The sequence below is a fragment of the Polypterus senegalus genome, chromosome 7, assembly GCF_016835505.1.
Source record: "Polypterus senegalus isolate Bchr_013 chromosome 7, ASM1683550v1, whole genome shotgun sequence".
Lineage (NCBI taxonomy): Eukaryota > Metazoa > Chordata > Cladistia > Polypteriformes > Polypteridae > Polypterus > Polypterus senegalus.
In genome coordinates this window covers 122669384-122691408 of record NC_053160.1, presented here as the reverse complement: position 1 = coordinate 122691408, position 22025 = coordinate 122669384, and the positions used below count along the sequence as shown (strand labels likewise).

The window sequence follows — 22025 nt, the reverse complement described above, 5'->3', positions numbered from 1 at the left end:
CAAGGAATAGAGAGAGAGAGAGAATCAGTGCAGTTTGCCAGCCCCTGGTCCGGCATGAAATTGCATCTATTCAGGCCCTTTATTTGTCCCCTAATCACACGTGTGTGATAAGACCCCCCTCAGCCTAGACTTATTGGGTTGGCGATCTGCACCAAGAGGTTGTGAACGCAACAGAGAGCATCGGCACTGGTGTGGATAGAGCCCTTCCGACGAACGAGCGAGAACTTATAATGTTGCAGATCAAGGAACCACCTAGTGACTCCAGGGATGAACTCCTTGTGTAGGGCCATCCACTGTAAAGGTGCATTGTCAATGACAAGTGTAAACTCCCGACCCAGAAGGTAGTACCTCAACTGTGTAATCGCCCACTTGATCGCAAGAGCCTCTCTTTCCACCGCCACGTACCTGGTCTCCCAATCCAGCAGTTTCCAGCTCAGGAACATGACTCGGTGTTCAGCACCATTGACACTTTGGCTCAGCGCTGTTCCAAGATCTGTGTCCGAAGCGTTTGTCTGGAGAATAAAAGTTAGGTGCTTTCAGAACAGGTGCCGATGTCCGGGCCCGTTTTAAGTCACTGAGTACAGCTTCTGTTATATCAGTCCACACCACAATGTTGGGAGCCCTCTTCTTTGTTAAACCAGCAAACCCGCGATTCTCAAAAGAATCGCAAATCCAAGAATGGCAATCACTTTCTATTCCCTCCGATATTTGGAGGGAAGAAAAAACATGGAGGGTGGGTGCGTCCTGGGAAAGTTTTCATTTAATTGAATAAACATATTTGTACTAAAGCAGTTTCTTTTTGGAGGCATGACTTATCTGGTTCTGGTGTTTCAGAAGCACGTTGTAGGCGCCTGCGTTCATTGTTTATATCCATCCATTGTTATTGTTTTTCTATGGCTGTGTCGTTAGCTAGAAGTCATTTGCAGACGGCAACAGATTTCGCTTGGTGAAGTGACCATGGCAGCAGATCTGGGCTTGGAGGGCTACATTACTAAGCGAAGGTGGCATATGTGGTGGTGTGGGCGGTCACGTTTGGACGGCGGTGGTAGTGTGTACGAATTACTTGTCCCCTCTGGCATCTGTGCATATATACAACCTGGCGTGCACGCTTTACCTCAAGTTTAGTTTACATGTCGTGTTGTGTTGTTTGGGCGCCACCTACTGACTCTGGGAAGCCACTGGGTTTGACTCTGGGGTGCTGAGGCGCAGTGCGTGTGCGCTTTCGGTGCGTCTGGCATCCGTGCATGTATACAACCTTCGTTTAGTAATATAGATCACTGAAGGGAGCAGCTTTCTGTGAAAACTGAGGTATAAACTGACGGTAGTACCCGGCCAAACCGAGAAATGCTTGGACATGCCTCTTGGTTCGCAGACAAGGCCATTTAAAAATGGCATTTACTTTACGCCACTGTGGCTTCACAGTACCATCACCCACCAGATAGCCTAAATATTTGGCTTCCTTCAACCCTTAAATAGCATTTTTTTTGGATTGATCTGAAGATCGGCCTCACCCAGCGTCCATAATACCGCTCAGACTTACTGTAGGTGTTCCTTCTACACGCTGGAATAGATGATGGCGTCATCTAGGTAGGCAGCACTATAAGTGTTATGGAGGCGGAGCACTTTTTCCACCAGACACTGGAAAGTTGCAGGAGCCCCATGTAACCCGAATAGAAGGACACGATACTGCCAGTGTTCATTAGGGGTGCTAAATGCAGACTTGACCTTTGTAGAGTCTGTTAAAGGAACCCGCCAGCACCCCTTGGCCATGTCAAGTGTGGTCAAATATTCTGCCTGTCCGAGCCTTTCAAGGAGGTTGTCCACTTGAGGCATAGGTTAAGTATCAAATTATGAGACCTGATTAAGTTGACAGAAGTCATTGCAAAACTTCCGTCGGGTTTACTAACCAAGATTATTGGGCTGGACCAGGGACTATAACTTTCCTCTATGACTCCTAAGTCCAGCATGCGCTTGATTTCAAGCTCCACTTCAGCCTTCTATGCCTCAGGAAGACGATAGGGGCGCTCTCGGACTATAACCCCAGGTTCGGTCACAATGACGTGGGCGATCAGAGAGGTCCTACCAGGTTTATCGTCTACCACCTCTGGGACGGACGAGATAACCGCTTCGAGCTCTCGTCTCTGTTGGGTGTTTAAGTTCGACCCAAAGTTAAGGGTGAAGGTCTGAGCAAAGAGTGAGCGGGGCTGGCTGGAGGAGAGATTGGGATCCCTTTCCTTCCACGGTTTCAGCAGATTCACGTGATGTATCTGCTCGCTCAGCTAATGATTGCAGTTTCAGCAAGTAGTCTATGAGCCCTTTCCTCTCCTTAACTTCTTATGGTCCCTGCCATTGGGCAAATAGTTTAGAATGGGAGGTGGGAACCATCACCATGACCCGATCCCCCGGTTGGAACTCCTGAAGCATCGTGTCATGGTCATAATAGTGGGCCTGTGCTGCTTGCGCCCCCTCCATGTGACTTTTTAATACAGGTTGAATTTTCCCAAATCTATCACATAACTGCGCGATATATTCTAAAATATCAGTCAAGGGAAGAGCCTCTCCTTCCCAACTTTCTTTCAAAATGTCCAATACACCCTGGAGTTGTCATATGTATAATAATTCAAATGGCGAGAACCCCATTGAGGCTTGAGGGACTTCCCTGTAGGCAAAGAGTACGAGGGGGAGGAGTTGATCCCAATTCCTTCCATCCCCGCTGACCACCTTGCGAAGCATCTGTTTGAGAGTCCGATTAAATCGCTCAACTAGACCGTCGGTTTGAGGGTGATACACCGTGGTCTTTAGGTGCTTTATTTTAAGTAACTTGGTGTTTCCTTGAACGTCTCTGAGGTAAACTGCGTCCCTTGGTTCTTAAGGACTTCCTTAGGGATTCCAACTCGTGCAAGTCCCTTACCAGTTCCCGTGCGATGGCTTTGGAAGTAGCTGAGCGCAATGGAACAGCTTCTGGATATTGGGTTGCATAATCTTCGAGGACTCATATATATATATATATATATATATATATATATATATATATATATATATATATATATATATATGTATATATATATATGTATATATGTATATATATATATATATATATATATATATATATGTATATATATATATATATATATATATATATATATGTATATATATATATATATATATATATATATATATATATATATGTATATATATGTATATATATATATATATATATATATATATATATATATATATATATATATATATATGTGTGTATATATATATATATATATATATATGTATATATATATATATATATATGTATATATATATATATATATATATATATATATATATATATATATGTATATATGTATATATATATATATGTATATATATATATATATATATGTATATATGTATATATATGTATGTATATATGTATATATATATATATATATATATATACATATATATATATGTGTATATATATATATAGAGATATATATATGTATATATGTATATGTATATATGTATATGTATATATGTATATGTATATATATATGTATATATGTATATATATATATATGTATATGTGTATATATATATATATATGTCCGAGGGCTTCAGGGGTCCCTCTATATCGACCCCTAATACCTCAAACTGGACATCAATTAAGGGAAGGGGAATGAGAGGAGCACGTTCCTAGGAATTCCTAGGAATTTGCCGCAGTTGGCACTCTGGGCAAGAAATACAAAAACGGCGAACCTCCTTGTTAATTCCCAGCCAATAAAATCGGAGCTTGATACGCTCTAATGTTTTCTCAGTGCCCAGGTGGCCTCCTAGGAGGTGGGCGTGTGCTAACTAATAAACCTGCCACTGGAAGCTTCGTGGAATCAGCAACAACTTCCGTACCTCCCCCTCATGTTCACTGACCCAATATAATAAATAATTTTCAATAACAAAGTGGGGGCCCTGTGGCATGGGTTGATGGGTGCATTGGCCGTTGACTAATATCACTGCATCCTTCACAAATTTCAGGGAGTCATCATTCCATTGCTCCCTTTTAAACGAGGCCGGCGTTTGTCTAAATTGAACACTTAATTCTGAGAGGGTCCAGTCCGACCTAAAGGGACGGGTAGTCATCCCGATCCGTCGAGACACAATCTGATGTGGTAACAGTCTGCGACGGACTAGGAACCTCCCCATCCACCTCTTGGCCCTCCATACCTCTCTCCACCGGCTGAGACAACCTGTGACATACAGTAATTATTCCTGTCTATTACTAGGCCTAAATTAGGTTTGGGAGTGATCAGTACTTCGCCGCTTTTAATATCAGACCAGTCCCGCCCTAGAATTACAGCGAAAGGTGGATTTGGAAGGACTGCTACAGGTATTTTTCTTACCAATCCTCCCTGGCTGATGAAACATTGGGCAGTTTTATAGTATCGGACATCTCCGTGTACACAAGTATAACTGGTCTGTACTTTTATCCATTGTCGCGGCAGTACATAACGGTGATCAACAATGGAAATTAATCAAATAGGGCTTCTACTTTAAATCTGTTAACAACCACCTCTCCCGTATGAGGCATTGATAGGGGGGTTGAAAGTACCACAATCCACCTGTGTCTCTCCACTTGCCTTCCGCCTTGTCCCTAAGTGAGTGGTGCGCCAGCAGATCCGGGGACTCCAGCGCAAACTCCGGCTTGTGTCGAAAGGACAATTTAGTAGGGACGTAATCTCCATAGCGTCCGCTAAAGGACCGTTCTGCTCTCTCAGATTGTAAGGCTGTCTTAGAGGTTTCAACGAGCTTGATGAGCTCGTTCATGCTAGCAAATTCTCCCCAGAACAGCTGGGTGAAATGTTCATTTATGTTGTTCATAAAGATAAAGCAGGCCACTTTTTTCACAATTAAAAGGTGGAGCACTCAGAGGGTTTTATTCACTCCGCCCCCTTTTCCCAAAGAGCATCAGCCTGCTGTTTAATAGGTCTCTCGGGATCTAATTTCCAGGTCTGCAAAAAACTCACTTGCTGGTCTGGAGAATCCCCACCTTTCTCTGGAGCCTTGGCCCCTTTGGGGAGGACAGCCCTCTCCTCCGAGAGAGCACAATAAATCCATGTTGCTTCCTTTACAGAGACCAGCCCACTTCTGTGTGTCTACTCGACACTCTCCCTATGTATTCTATGTGGCCCCGAACTAGACAAAGGGAGCAGAGTCTACACCGGTTCTTTCCGAAATCCGGGACGAACCCCCACCCCCCCTTGGAAACTCGGCCCCAGTTCTCTCCCACCTGGTCATAATTAAGGTCTGGTCCCGTTTCTATCTGGGATTCTTCCATCCTACCGACTACGCTACTGTAACAAGAACGACCAAGAGATATCGGGAAGGTTTGGGACAGCCACCCATATAATATTTCCCAGCTGCAAAATTGATTAAACAGAACAGACATGTTCACACGACTGAGTCCAAAACAGAACTGACTATTGTCTTAAGATGGCGGCTTTTAAATGTGCGCAGAAGATGTGATGTCATCAGAACCGGAAGTAACGTTGTTGGTTGCCCCAGAACCGGGCAGGATTTCCTGAGAATGGTCTACAAGGAACTGAGAGAGAATATGTGCACTTCACCACCCCCTGGTCCGACATGGAATTACATCTATTCAGGCCCTTTAGTTGTCCCCTAATCAGATGTGTGTGACAACAGATTTGAGGATCGTAGATAGAAACGATATTCCATAGGAGGTATTGGGGACGAGACAGATGGGTGAATATGAACACAGAACGGCGGGGTGTCTTTGCTGCTTAGCCGGCTCCTTTTTAAAGTTCCCGCCAGCCCTTCTTGTCCCAAGCAGCCCCCTGTGCCCATTGCAGATGTCCAATCAGAGCAATACCCTTGGGGCAGGCTGGGAAATGGAGTCCATTAATCCGTAGTGCTGCTACATCATTTGACTGCCAAAATTAGTCTATCTCACAGTACTTTTGCACACCGTAACAGAATACTTAGAAATGTGATAGATAGTTGTAAGGACAGGATTTAGCAAATGCTGGCATAAATTTAATATGGCCTCTGATTAGAAGTATTGAATTGCTAAGTATAAATCAGGATTTAATGATCTGAAGATGCCTTGGCTTTTTATATAATTCTATGAATAGAAAAAAGTCAGAAAGAGAAATATGGTTACATATGTTTCCATCAGCTGACCAGCATATAAGCATCAAAAAAGGACAGACAATCTGAAAAGATAGCTCTGCAGCAATGAATCTGCTACTTGCTTTTTAACATACTTTTTTAATATTATTTAAAGTATTTACAAACATTGGTATTATTTTTTCATTTGTTTAGTATTGTTGATGCCACACCACAAGGAATTTTTGATGACTGCAGCTTTGTTATTTTCTCTTAAGGTTTTTATTCAGAGTAAGCCTGATATTTTCCCTGCAGAAGAGTTAGTAGAATGGCAAATCTGACTTGAGTCCATCCACTAACTCTGTTGTATCTTCCATCTACCGCAAATGCTTCAATTTTCTATGGAAACTTATGGGATGACTTCAGTAATTTTAAGTGAAAGAAACTATGGAGTGCCTAAATGTATCTTGCTTGTTTTCTTTATTGTAAAGAAAAAGATGTTTACCTGAATGACTATGGTTTTAGGTGCATTCACATTTAATATGAAAAGCACCTACTGTTGACTTGTCATTATCTTTGTCCATGCACACAATACAACTTGGACCCCAATTTACCAATCTTGTTTAAATTTGAAACACATGTTCTTCAATGAAGTGTGTCATGAAAGTTCAATTTTCATTGCAATATCTTAAATATAGCACACTGTAAGCTTTGAAAACATCTGAATGTTACACCATCCATACATTGTCTGCTTGTTTCTCTACCCAAAATGTTAGGTTCTATAATGGGTTCAGTTTTGGACCCAAGCCTTCTCTGGTGTCTGAACAACTTATTGCATTGTGTAATTAAAGTGAGCAGCTTTATTGGCAGCCTAAAATGAGTAAGAATGGTTCTGTTGATTGTCCTACAAAACTCTAGCATCACTGATTAGGGATGGTTAAGGTTTTACATACAGGTTGAAAAAAGTAAAGGTATCCACTTTTTTAATAAAATAATTAAAGTATTGTACTGTAAGACAGCTAAGCAGTAATAGCGGAGTTCAGAAAAAGAGGTTTTGTATTTAAAGAGATTATTTTAAAGTACCAGTGATCATTTTAGATAACAGTATAGTTTAAATCTAATAAAGAAGTAACAGGACATACTTTTATATTAAGTAATTGGATAGAACTACCCCAGAAGAAGGGCACCCCTGTTGTGAGGTCAGTTTATTAAATACTTACCCATTGTCCGGGTGATCCTCTGCTTCGATTATGATTTAGTAATTTCTTGAAAGAAAAAGACATTTTAATTAAGTCTACATGAGTGTCTTATTTAGAAGATGTCGTTAAAAATAAAAGCAAATTTGATTAATACAAGAATTCCTAAAGCTTTATTAGTAGACATTAGTGATGAGCGAGCATGCGAGGCCGAACATGTGTTTGGCTCGAGCATCGCTATGCTCGGAGCATGGCGCTACTTGAATGAGCACCACATGTGCTTGTGCACCATGCTCGAGTCTCCGCCCCGCACGTTCCGCGGGTTGGAGACAGCCAATCAAGAGGCAGGAAAGTACTGCCCTCACTGTAATGCCAGTAGCCATGTCAGGTGCTGGCATTACAGTGATTGGCTGGCCGGAACACGTTATCGGATGCTATATAGCACCTGATGCCGTGTGTTCGGCTCAGACAGAGACAGGGAGACGCGGATAGGCAGGGACAGATTAGTGTGCGCAGACTTTCATAGCTCTCACATTCAGCAAAGATCCAAAAGTCCTTTTAGTGACTCTAGTGTGTGTTTGACAGTCTGTATTTTAGACTACATTCATCTGGGCACAATATACTGTGCATGTTCTGGGGTTTTTTGGGACATATAGTGTTATAAAACAGGGTTTTTTGGGACATATAGTGTTATAAAACAGTGGCTGTAGTTCACATTACATTCATCTGGGCACAATATACTGTGCATGTTCTGGGCTTTTTTGGGACATACAGTGGGTACGGAAAGTATTCAGACCCCCTTCAATATTTCACTCTTTGTTATATTGCAGCCATTTGCTAAAATCATTTAAATTAATTTTTTTCCTCATTAATGTACACACAGCACCCCATATTGACAGACAAAAAAAGAATTTTTGAAATTGTTGCAGATTTATTTAAAAAGAAAAACTGAAATATCACATGGTCCTAAGTATTCAGACCCTTTGCTCAGTATTTAGTAGAAGCACCCTTTTGAGCTCTTCTTGGGAAAGATGCAACAAGTTTTTCACACCTGGATTTGGGGATCCTCTGCCATTCCTCCTTGCAGATACTTTCCAGTTCTGTCAGGTTGGATGGTAAACGTTGGTGGACAGCCATTTTTGGGTCTCTCCAGAGATGCTCAATTGGGTTTAAGTCAGGGCTCTGGCTGGGCCATTCAAGAACAGTCACAGAGTTGTTGTGAAGCCACTTCTTCGTTATTTTAGCTGTGTGCATAGGGTCATTGTCTTGTTGGAAGGTAAAGCTTCGGCCCAGTCTGAGGTCCTTAACACTCTGGAGAAGGTTTTTGTCCAGGATATCCCTGTACTTGGCCGCATTCATCTTTCCCTCGATTGCAACCAGTCGTCCTGTCCCTGCAGCTGAAAAACACCCCCACAGCATGATGCTGCCACCGCCATGCTTCACTGGCGACTGTATTGGACAAGTGATGAGAAAACATTTATTTACATAAAGGTATGCTTGTTCTTTTAAGGTATTTTCTCATAATACATTCACTTATACTTAATTACTGTCCAGTTCATTGTGATTTGCCAAACATAATTTCTCAGTTATACACAGGGTAAAAATAGCAATGAAAGTTATAAACAGTGTGTAATGCAAAAATCCCTAAGTCTGTACCTTTCTTGGTATGTGAAATGTGGCTGTAGTGTGAGCAGCAAAGAATTTTATTATTATATTTTACTAAGATTCAGTGTCAGTGATGACTCATTTTAAACAAGTAAAAGCCTTTCTTTAAACCACAAAAAAGGCTAGTCAGGCAAGTGGAACCTGACAGAAACTTAAACAATGACTGTTTCTATAAAAGGTTTATGACAAACTTGTATATAATATATATGGATACTGTCCTCCTCCACTGACAGACTGAGGAGATCGTTCCTCCCCCACACTATGCGACTCTTCAATTCCACCCAGGGGCGTAAACGTTAATATTATACAAAATTATTGTCTGTCTGTTATACTTTCATTGTTATCAATCTTTAATTTAATATTGTTTTTATCAGGGCGGCATGGTGGCGCAGTGGTAGCGCTGCTGCCTCGCAGTTAGGAGACCTGGGTTCGCTTCCCGGGTCCTCCCTGCGTGAAGTTTGCATGTTCTCCCCGTGTCTGCGTGGGTTTCCTCCGGGCTCTCCGGTTTATATATATATATATATACACTTTGTCTGCTGAGTGTCATATGATCATAACTGAGCTGATGGCTCTTCTCTCTCGTGCGCGTCTCCCTCTCCTTATCTCTCTTGCTCGCTCGAGCACGCCTCTCTCTCTCTCTCTCTCCTTCCTCTTGAAGGCAATCGCCTCCTATTCTCCGTCTGCATATCCACGATATTTTTGGATACGCTTATTCGGTGAACTGCTACAGCGAAACAATGAAATCACAAGCGCACAAACGCGTAGATCCTCACGCTACAGGAGAACAAGGAACACTGAGTGAGCTGACGGGCTGGCAGCGTCAGCTTGGGTGAATCCCTGAGTCGAGACGGATCGGGAAATGCGTCACGCATACCCACAGCCTGGCTCGGTTTTACGCGAGCCAATGCTCGTATTTAGATCGGAATTCTTTGCTCATACTTTCCTCTTATCTTGAATTTCTCGTATACAAAGGTGATCGTATATACGATTCGCCTTCAGAACTGCCTTAATTCTACGTGGCATTGATTCAACAAGGTGCTGAAAGCATTCTTTAGAAGTGTTGGCCCATATTGATAGGATAGCATCTTGCAGTTGATGGAGATTTTTGGGATGCACATCCAGGACACGAAGCTCCCGTTCCACCACATCCCAAAGATGCTCTATTGGGTTAAGATCTGGTGACTGCGGGGCCCATTTTAGTACAGTGAACTCATTGTCATGTTCAAGAAACCAATTTGAAATGATTCGAGCTTTGTGACATGGTGCATTATCCTGCTGGAAGTAGCCATCAGAGGATGGGTACATGGTGGTCATGAAGGGATGGACATGGTCAGAAACAATGCTCAAGTAGCCCGTGGCATTTAAACGATTCCCATTTGGTACTAAGGGGCCTAAAGTGTGCCAAGAAAATATCCCCCACACCATTACACCACCTCCACCATCCTGCACAGTGGTACATATATATGTATGTATGTGATATATATATATTATATATAATATATATATATATATATATATATATATATATATATAATATATATATATATATATATTAAATATATATTATATATAATATATATATATATATATAATATATATATATAATATATATATATATATATATATATATATATATATATATAGATATATATATATATATATATATATATATATATATATATATATATATATATATATATATATATATATATATATATATGTGTGTAGATTGAACTCAGGTGTGATACACCACAGTTTGGTTATTTTTTAACAAGGGGGCAATTACTTTTCACACAGAGTCATGTAGGTTTGGATTTTTTTCTCCCTAAATATTAAAAACCATCATTTAAAAACTGCATTTTGTGTTTACTTGTGTTATATTTGAGTAATGGTTATATGTGTTTGATGATCAGAAACATTTTGTGTGACAAACATACAATAGAATAAGAAATCAGGAAGGGGGCAAATAGTTTTTCACACCACTGTATGTATGTATGTATGTATGTATGTATATTGTGAGAGCTCACCTGAACACCATCAGACAGACACCAGTCTAAGTCCAAAACAGAACTGTTTAATAAATAAATGTCTCCAATATAGTCCTGCACAGAACACACTGCTCCCGCATCAAACGCCCCTCAACACGGGCCTCTCAAATGTCCGTGGGCTGCCTTTCTTCCTCCTGTCGCTGGAGCTTCGTCCATCTCCAACTCCTGACTCTAGCTCCTCGAGTGTGGGAAGGCTGCCCCTTTTATAATCATCTGGACATGCTCCAAGTGCTTGATGATGTTCTTCCTGGTGTGGCAGAAGTGGCGCATGAGCACCCGGAAGCACTCCAGGTGTCCCTGGAAGGTCCTTCCTCCACCCTCCCAGGTGTGGCGGAAATACCAATTTCCTGGGCTCAACAATGCTCGGGGCGCCCCCTGACCGTGGCCATGGGTCCCAGTGGGCCTGAGCCTCCTTGCTTCGTCCCCGTGGTTCCCTCCTTATCCAGGGCGGTTTCCCCCTCGTGGCCCAGGGGACGTATAGACTGCCTTCCGGTCCTTCCAGGCGTCTTGGCTGGATCTAGCCCTCAGCCTCCTGCCACAATAAATATATATTTATCTCACTCTGCACTCTCACTCTGCAAATACAGGGACCACATGGTTTGCATCAGTGACTTTGGAACCCTTTACATTTGTTACACCTGTCATAAGATACAATATTGTACATGTTTTTTCAAAGACCACAGAGCATATGTAGAAGAATGGCAAATTTCCATGATCCCTTTAAGAGTTGGTCCTCAGTTACATATCTCCCATATTAATTATAAGATTCCAAAAGAAATTTCTGAGCCTGTAATAATAATTTCCCATCCATTTCTTTTCTAGATTTGCAATTACCAGGGACCAGGTAGAATTGTGGTTCAGCTGGTTACTTGTTCCAAAGAGGTACATTTGCATGCACACAGCTTGGTTGGAAAGCAGTGTGACAAAGGAATATGCATTGTTGACATACCACCCAAGGATTCATGTGTCAGGTTAGTATCAATATGAGGTATGTTTGAAAGTAATATTTGTACACTTTTATGTCTTTGTAATAGCCATGTTAAGTTGTAAAACATACATTAGCTGGAATTATTCCCTGTTGATTTATTTATTTACTTTCTTTACATCTTTATAATTGCTAAGTTTTGGTTTGGACTGTCCACCTTATCTTACCTTACTTTTATGTTTTATTAGTTTCCCAAACTTGGGGATTCTCCATGTGACTAAGAAGAATGTTGCCAAGACCCTGGAGGACAGAATGATAGAGGCATGTAAAATGGGCTTTAATGCAGGAATTCGAATTCACCAGGAGATAGACTGTTTATCAGCAGAGGGAAGGATACCTAGAGACCTTAATGGTAAGCCTTCATCTTTGGAAAAGTCATTAAACTGTATTAAAGTTATATTTCAGATTTGAATTAGATCATTCAACAGAAAACGTAGCTTAATTTGGAAATATTATCAACTGTCACTTTTCTCATTTTTTAATTTTCAGAACACTATGCCAAAGCTAACCTGTTTTACTGTGTAGAACAGCATATAAGGCATAATCAGATATTTATCTGTAACACATTTATCATATATTGTTCAGTTGTTTTTCTGACAAGATATCCATAGTTTAATTTCATAATTTATTGGCTTTGCCATACTGTTAATTTCAGACCAGGCAGTTCATAATTCATTTGTAATATTGCATAAACTTGACTTCAAGATTGCTTTTAAGGTTTTACTTTTCATATCCACTAATTAAGCAATAAATCCAAAAGTAAGTAGTCAGTTGTAGTTGTTCCATATTAAAAATATAAATCGATTTTTAATCTGCTTTTTCTGTTTAGTATTGTGAAGGTGACAATAATATTGGTCTACACACTTCTACCCAATACCTGTTTATTATTATTTCCCCGAAAGGCACTATATAAGCACAGCAATAATATTTTTCATGATTTCTTTCTGCAGCCCTAAGAATTGACCGTAATATTGCTTATGATTTATACTCAAAAAAGATGCTACTGTTTACAGAGTTAAGACTGATGATTGTAGCAATGGACAATTCTTAACCGTGTCACAATATAAGTATTTATGGCAGTATTTATCTTAACACATTGAAGAAATTACCAATATAAAGGTTACTGTGAAGAATGATTAATTGCAATATCAATTTTGTTTCTGTTCTCTGTGCTTTATTTTGTACTCTCATTCATGACTAGTGTTATGTTAAACGACATGCACCTGGATCAGGCCTGCCATCATTTTGAATAATAATAAAAATAATAATTAATATTTTATATTTCTCGTCTTAGTTTAGAGTTTAGAAATACTTAACTGCAATTGTAGATTAGATTTTAATCTTTTATTGAATTTTGACAAATACTGTTTTCTTTAGAATGTGTTGCTTACCAAGCAGTGCAAAGTGGCAAAGGCGTAGTTTGTTGAATCAAGTTAAATTAAAAGACTAGTTTGAATCATTACTTGTCACAGTGAGGAAGACTGTGTCAGTAGTTTCTTAAAATTGTTTGCAGTTCAAAAATGATGTAGTGAGTGTTTAACCTGCATTTTAAATGGATACTCTATGTGTTACCCTTTTTAATATTAACATGCTGTATAGTGTGAGCATGAAAGCACTGAGTAAGTTTTCAGTGGGTGTCCTTTTGATAGAGAAGTGCAGTGCAGTGCAGGGTAGGTTGTGTCTGTTCAGATATTCCTGGATCTAAAAAAGGAACCATGCAAAGCTGACATCTCTTTTAGCAGTCCTCATGTCAAAGTTATCCAGTATATGTAAATTTGTCATATAGTTAAATGTCATGTAATATGTTTTGTACAATATCCCAAGCACTGTGATGTTTCAAGTAAGACAAATACAGTTTCTTTCTGTCTGAAACCTTACAATCACTTACTGTTTTCAGCTTTGAAGAATATTTTATTATAGTTTTAACATTTGTAATATATGTTTGGCTCTGTAAGCAAATCCTAGTTCCTCTGATGTCTCAAAATGCTACAAAATATATGCAGTTATATGTCAACTGATCATTAACATTTAAGACAGAATTTTTGTGCTCGGCTGTTTCCCAAATTTAATGGGAGAAAACTACAATCTTCTCTCATTATCTGATTCTTATTCATTCTTGAAAATACACAATCGAATATCAAAAAATTTCTGTTATTTTAAATAGAGAAAAAAATAATACTGTGTTCCCAGCCTGTCAGAACCACCCTGCCATTTTAATTCACCAAATATAGCTGGAACACTCTTAAAACACTTATACAGGCAGTCCCTGGGTTACATACAAGATAGGGACTGTAGAGTTGTACTTAAGTTGAATTTGTATGCAAGTCGGAACAGGTACATTATTTTAGTAAATGCTATTGTTGACCAACTGTAACCAAGTGCTGTGCCAATGAATGATGGAGTTTCACCTCTTCCTGACCTTTTTATTATTTCTACTTTATTTTCAATGGTGAGGTTTTTCTCTTCTTTACTATATCACCAGCACTTTCATCAGATTTGTGTTTCAGAGACATTCTTGAAGGGTGAAGACAAAAGGTTAAGATGAGTTCTTCTGCACAGCACTGTACAGCTATCACAGCAGGAAGGTACCAGTCGTCAACACGTCTGATGTACTGACAAGAGACAATTTCCTGCTATGTGCATAACAGCACAAGCAGGCTTGCTATTGAGAATGAATGGGGGCAGCGATGGGCGGTTCATCACCAGCCCACCTCACAGTCACCTCTACTACAGTATGCTGCCTGCAGTGTACGCAACACCACCGCCCCCATTTAACATGCAGCTATCTGAGGCACACTACAATGCTACCCCCCGCCACCCCATTCACCCTCAATGGCCTCCATTCATCCACAACCGGATCACAGCTTGCAGCATTACTAGCCGCCCACCTATAACGAACGGGGTAGCCATGTGTGGTGGGCGGGCAGTGAAACCGCTTGCCACTGGGAGCCGCCCGAGGGACACTACACTGCTTGAGCAGTGAAATCGCTCCCCTCCAGCCTCCGTCCAGCCACTGCCTGCAGCGTCCCCAGGCCGAAGATGACAGAGCGGCAGTTACTGAGGCACATGCGTCGCAGCTGCAACCCAATTCGTATGTCGTAGGTCGAATGTCCGTAACCTAGGGACTACCTGTATTATTATCACCCCCTGATTTCTTTATGTATTAAAATAGTTCATTGATCAAACAAGTAATTAAACAAGTTAGAAAATATATGCATGGTGTAACATTTAGGAATGCTTAAGGACTGTGCAGGCACTGTAATTTTCAATGGACTGAGTTCAGTAGATAGGTTCTAAAACTTTCTCAATCTGTTTCGGGTCCTTGGGGGCTAAAGACTGTTTCATCAGGATTAGGCAAGAGGCTGAAAACAGGCTATCCAGAGGCTAGTCCATCACAGGGACAGCTATCACTCACTCACACACCCCATAAATTGCAGTTGCCAATTAACATAACCTAAAAAAAAATGTGATTAATTCCTTTTTTACTTAAGCATGTCTGACCATTTTAAGTTTTATGAAATGGGACATTCAGTTATGACACTTTATAGAAAATAACAAGTAAAAGGCAAATTTTATTTCAGCGAGTTACCATTATGGATATCAGGTGAATATGGTACTTTGATGGTAAATTATAAGTTGACCAGATTTTCAAAGTTCTAAACTTGGACACTTGTATAATATGTGTGCCCACCCATGAAGTCCATATTCATTTGTTTAACCCCTACTTTATCTCATCATCATCCTAGAGCTGTCAGGATATGAAAAAAAATAAACCTTTCACAAATTAATGTAAAGGATTTGGCACAGTAATTGGTGTGGAATGAAACAAATGGTAGTATTGCATTTTTATCTGGTTCTCCTGGCAATGCTGCTCATGTTTAACACAAGTTCTTAATCAGCCTATCCCCCCTCTGAGTTTTGACTGTTCTATTATTACGTATATTACCTCGAATAGATGATGGAGGGGTGTTGTAAATATATGTGTGAGGATATTTTGTTTTGGCAGAACAATGTTTTATTAGACGGCCAGCTTGTTTAAAAGTGGGACATTTTGATATTTTTCAGTGACTTATCAAGATTAATAGACTAAATTCACGATTGTGACGTCTGGTCACGCTGGTAAATTAGACTGACAGTGAAATAGGTGAATCATTGTGTTCTGCAGATAATGAAACTGTGCGATTGGTGTAAGGTTAATACTGAGTAACTGTTTATTTAAACTTGTGAATAATATACCAAGGGACATCATTCATATCTATATAACAGTTTGTTTTTCTTGCTTGCATTGTATACTTTTACAATTAGGAACATTGTTCACCTTACATGTTACTATTTAAAGCTACAGAAGGACTCACTCATTCTCTTCTCATTCTTGCATTCAAACAACTAGAAAGACTTCATAGAGCAGAAACAACTTAGTGATGTAGAGGTTCCATTACACGCCTTCCCCGGACTTGCTGATAAAGGATGGCAGTACTGCGTGCTCTCAGTCAGTTAGCCAGTGACGGCAACTCAACTTCGTACCCTCACACACAGTTTGGTGGTGCTTCATTAACTTGTACTAGAGATCTGTTTGCCGTCAGTATCAACTATCAGAGATGACAAAGAGGGGAATATAGACGTTAATGTAACCACAGTCAATGTAAAATTGAAACAGTAAACTGATTTGTAACTGAGTAAAGATGTTTCTTCACTTTAAGCTAGATGAGTTCACAAAGTCATCAATGCTTTTCAATGATTTTGAAATTTTAAAACTGTGTTACAGCGTAATGTGTTCAAGATATCTCAGCAAAAATTGAACTTTTTCGACAAACGTCCTTGAAGAATAAGTGTGCCACATTTCAACAAAATACATCTGGGAGTGGTAAAGTGGGCCCCCCGAGTTTTTTCATGCAGACAGACAGACAGATGGATATGGTATTAGGTACCTCACACCTACAAACTGCAAATGAGGTCCATAATAGGGATTTTTCTACACTATAACATACCTGTATATTAACTTACATTTAGGATTTGAGAGAGAAACCAGGTCTTTTTTAAGACATTTGTGGATGCAAGTCTTGTCTCCAACACTCATAGCAAAATCAAGCTATGAAAAAATGTACTACATTTTAAATTTGCTTTCAGTTTTTTCCATTATTTTTAGAAGCATTTCTTTTTAAATTTAGGCAGATATTTAAAGATAAATGTAGCCACAGTACAAGAGCATTGTAGTCAGGCAAACAATGTCACAAGACCAGTTGCAGGAAACTCAGAGTAGAGTATGTGAGCATAAACTGCAGCACACTTGTATTCGCAATCACACTCATGTGGTGCAACATCCAAAATATTTTCGAGTTGCATCGGATCAATTCTGCCTTATAACAAAAAAATGGATACCAAATCTATGATATAAAAAAAAGAGCCTTTAAGACAAAAAAAAAATTGGATAAAGAAAAATCAGATAAGGAGGAATGACTGTGTAGTCTTAGGGTTAGACGTTAGGGTTAGAGGTAGGGTAGGGGAAATGTGCCTTACGGCAATGCTTTGGCACACTTGATCCCTTCCGTAAACGCTTACTTTATCATGCCAATTTCCATCCTTCCATTATAGTCATTAGAGAAACCTCTTATTGTATATATTCAGATTCTTTATCTATAATAGTAATTGTCATAACCGGGACAAATATTGCCAATACATTTCTAAAAAAGCAAGGTGAAAGTCTTAAAGCGCCTCCTGCTTTTATGTTTTGAAAGTGCAGTTTTATACCCTTTAAAATGAATTTTATGATAGATTATCTAAAATAATTTATATTCATAACAAATGTATCAAAAGGGTTACAATTAGGGCCCAGAGTAGAGTCTTTTTAGCCTCAGGGCTCCATCAGTGCACTTATGATAAGGGCTACTAGTTTTACAGTTTTTAAGATAATTGTTGTGGTAGGGGATAGAATTAATTAAGACTAGGGTTTTATTATAGGGTTGGAAGATGTAATCTTCATCTCTCCTAACCAAAACCCTAATAATATCTGTATGGACTCTGGTATAAGTCAAAACATTTATTTTTGCGTACTATTCAGGGTAATGGTAATTCTGGATAAAAAATATTGGTTAGAGGTAGGGTTTTGTGGACAGATGGGGAGGTGAGCGTAAGGCGCTCATTGCATTACTTTATCACATGTTAGTTTTGAGATGTGCTGTGGGAACAGAATTTAAACCATTTTTTTATGTTTAACAGAATACCAAAAAAGTCTAATCAGTAATGCAGCAATCAATCAAGCAAAAGATATGGATCTCAGTGTTGTCAGACTAATGTTTACAGCCTTTCTACCAGACAGTGATGGAAGCTATACAAGGCGATTAGACCCTGTTATTTCTGACCCAATATACGACAGCAGTAAGTACAAAGAGAAGTGATTCTCCTACACTTTTTAGTCTTCTTTATGTAAGTACATAAAAAAACAGAATTTGTCTTTTTTATATATATACACCCACACACAGGGTGACACAGAAAAACGGGAACTTTTGAAATGCGTAGTGGCAGCCATGTACAGTTGGCAGCACTGCGGTACAGGAACCTTGAGCTTTAAACAATCTCGCCATTTAGAAATTTAGTAATCAATTGCAAGGCAGTCAATGGCAGCTGTGTGAGAATTGTTCGGTAACCGTTTCATCTCAAAATTCTGTGACATTCCCTGGCCCTCAAGATCAAGATTTGTCTATTTGTGATTTTTTTTCTTGTGGGGCTACCTTAAGAGTCGGGTCTACACAACTCGGCCAAGGACACTGAATGAATTGAAACAAAGAATTCAAGACGAAATTCGTGGTATCCCAGCTGAGATGTTGCAGCGATCAATGGGGAACCTCAACAGCAGATTGGAAGAATGCATATGTACAGGAGGATGCTATCTACAGGATGTAATTTTCATTCAGACATTGATAATTTGGATTACTGTCTCTAAAAATGCAAGTTATAGTGGTTCAATTGCTGTCAATAGAATGTTTTTGTTGTATTTCTCCTATTTTTATTGGGTTTTCCCAAAGTTCCTGTCACCCTCTATATATATATATATATATATATATATATATATATATATATATATATATATATATATATATATATATATATATATATATATATATATATATATATATAAAAAATGTAGATATTTATTTACTTACTTACTTTATTACTTTTATTTTATGTATTTTTTTTAATAAGAGCTTTTTATTTTTATACATAGCTGTCTTCCAGAAATGTGCATATTCATCATGAATCAAATTGTGGCCCGTTCCTTTTTTTTTTTTTAACTTAATTTCTAGTGTCAGAATTTAAACTAAATAACATGGTTCTGATTTAACATCTTTTAGCCACATTATATTTGTAATTATCACGAAAGTGCATTTTATAAAAATAAAGATATTTAGTGACTCTAAAGATTGATAGATCATCCTTTTTATTATCATCTTATGAGAAAGTAAAGCCGAAAAGGTTTTATAGCTGACAATTCTTTAATTTGCAATGGTGAGAGAAACTGAATAATTTTCCCAAATCTCTTGTGACCCAGGACAGGCCTACTGTATTGTATGCAGTAGACCAGTCCACTGAAGCAGTTAATACACTTCTGTTGTCTGTCACTTACCAAGGTTAAATTTTATTTTGTGGCATTGGCTTAACTTTATCATTTTTTTCATTTCCAAATACCTTTAGACTATCTTGTAGTGTATGTGTATTAGTGCTGGATCAGCTCAAGTATTTTCAGTTTTAGATATGCATTCAAAACTGTTCATGTACCAAAATAACAAAATATTTGTTTTAATTCTACTGTCAACCATTTATTATTTGGAGTGCTTAATATGAATTGAGGAATTATATATCTCTACTTTCTCCAGAGGTAATTAAATTATGGACCGGCTTAATGCAAGACACCTCAACATAGGACATCTCAGATGATCCAGTTTGAGGTTAATTGGATCACAAGAATATCATTAGCTTATCCAATGCAACATGCATTGAAGATGTTTTTATAATTTTAAGTAATCAGAAATAATGTACTTAAGCTTATATGCTGAGCATGTCTAAACCTATTACTGCTTTGTTTTTACCAAGATACCTTGTCAGTGTTATATTTAATAATTTGAGTCAGTTTTCGCTTACATTTCAATTAGGATGTTATGGTTTTTTACATCTAAAATTATGTGTATTAAAAAACATTTTACTTGTTTTCCTTCTGATCTTATTTTTGGCAGAAGCCCCTAATGCATCTAATTTAAAGATTGTGAGAATGGATCGAACTGCTGGTTGTGTCACTGGAGGAGAAGAGGTCTATTTACTTTGTGATAAGGTTCAAAAAGGTTAGTAAAATGGTGATGTTTGATTTGTTCTAACTTTGGCTGCAGAAGCCATAATATGGCATTTCCCCACCCACGCCAGTTATAATGTTGGGTGAATGGATTGATGTTCAGTACCCTCTGCAACTGTTAGGACAGTGTTAATGTTGCATGCACAGGGAGTTTACATTTCATATGAAAAGATGAATATGAGGCATGTTAAAGAAAAGAATGTTACTTTTTCCCTCCACATATTTCTGGGCATATATTATAATGTGTTGGAATAGTAAATTGTTGTGTCACATAATCTCTTTCATTAGCGTGAAATCATTTAGGGTCCCTCCCCTCTCTGTTTCATATCATCAAATGAAGAGGCTGGTGCAAATTCGGGGCCCTGGAATTAGAAAGTTCTGAGCTATAAAGGACCTCCCTTACACTTAAGTGAGCAAGCAGGCTTCTGACTTCTAACTGCAATGACAAGGGTGCCATATTATGGAATGGTCGCTCTCTGATTTTCACTCTCTCAGTCTTTGGTATCCCTAGCCGCACCCCTATTTCAAGTGAGTATAAGCATTTAAAAACTGGTAGCCAGGAGATTCTTTATTTGTTTGGTGTTTTTCGTTGCTCTGATTAAGTCATAGTCAGGCTTTTTGAATAACTCAACAATATCCCTAATTAAGGTGACCATTTCCCACCCTTGCAGAGAATGATTTGGGCAACATCTTACAGTATTCTCATTCTTGAGTAGTCAAATCATTTTTAGAACTAAAGCTTTGTAAAAATGTTTTTCCATGGTCTCACCATACTCCACCCACACAAGGGCCTTCGCTTTGACTACTGCTTCACTTACAAACTTTCTGGCCTGCTGGTGCCTCTCAGTTGAACGGATCATGTCTTTCTTGTCACTGGGGTCCATCAACGAGTCATAGAGTTGCCATCTTGACCATAGCTCCTTGCACCTGCCAGCAGTGCAGAGATATTGAACATAATCTGTTTGAACTCTGTGTTCCTGACCTTCAGTAGATGTGAGTTGAGGAGTGGGTCACAGTATCCTTGTTCCATTAAATTTTCTCTTAGTTATTAGAAAATTCTTGGGGGTCTTTTTTATTCTCTATTTTCTTTTTCAGAACACTACCAATTTTTTTGACAAAATGTGCTGTATCCTTATTTTTACAGTACAATAGCATATTGTACATACATGAGAGTCCATAACTATCACTAAGGTTCCAAGTAATTTATTAGCTATGTCCAGAAGCTGAAATTGTGTTGGATGTTTTAAAATCTTTTACCTTCCAGTAAACATAACATAGGCTGCTGTAGATCACAGGAACAGCTGCATGTTTAGTTATGAAGGGTGAAACATCTGCCAAACTATTGTGGTCATACTCTTTGGAATATTTTTGCTTGTCCCCTTCTTCTTTAAATAAACTGCTCAAAAAAATTAAAGGAACACTTTGAAAACACTTCAGATCTCAATGGGAAAAAGAAATCCTCCTGGATATCTATACTGATATAGACTGGGTAATGTGTTAGGAACGAAAGGATGCCACATCGTTTGATGGAAATGAAAATGATCAACCTACAGAGCCCTGAATTCAAAGACGCCCCAAAAATCAGAGTGAAAAAATTGTGGCAGGCTAGTCCATTTTTTCAAAATTTAATTGCAGCAACTCAAAATTGTACGCAGCACTTTGTATGGCCCCTGTGT

At 38.8% G+C, this 22025-nt stretch overlaps 1 protein-coding gene across 1 annotated transcript in view; it reads left to right on the top strand.

The window, feature by feature from the left end:
• The window catches only part of LOC120532824 (nuclear factor NF-kappa-B p105 subunit-like), a 145462-nt gene that overhangs the window by 64698 nt on the left and 58739 nt on the right, over positions 1-22025 (top strand). Inside the window, exons 6-9 of the mRNA XM_039759228.1 lie at positions 11846-11994; positions 12197-12360; positions 18225-18383; positions 20237-20341. Of these exons, the coding sequence (XP_039615162.1) occupies positions 11846-11994; positions 12197-12360; positions 18225-18383; positions 20237-20341 (577 nt within the window). The remainder of the gene's footprint in view (positions 1-11845; positions 11995-12196; positions 12361-18224; positions 18384-20236; positions 20342-22025) is intronic.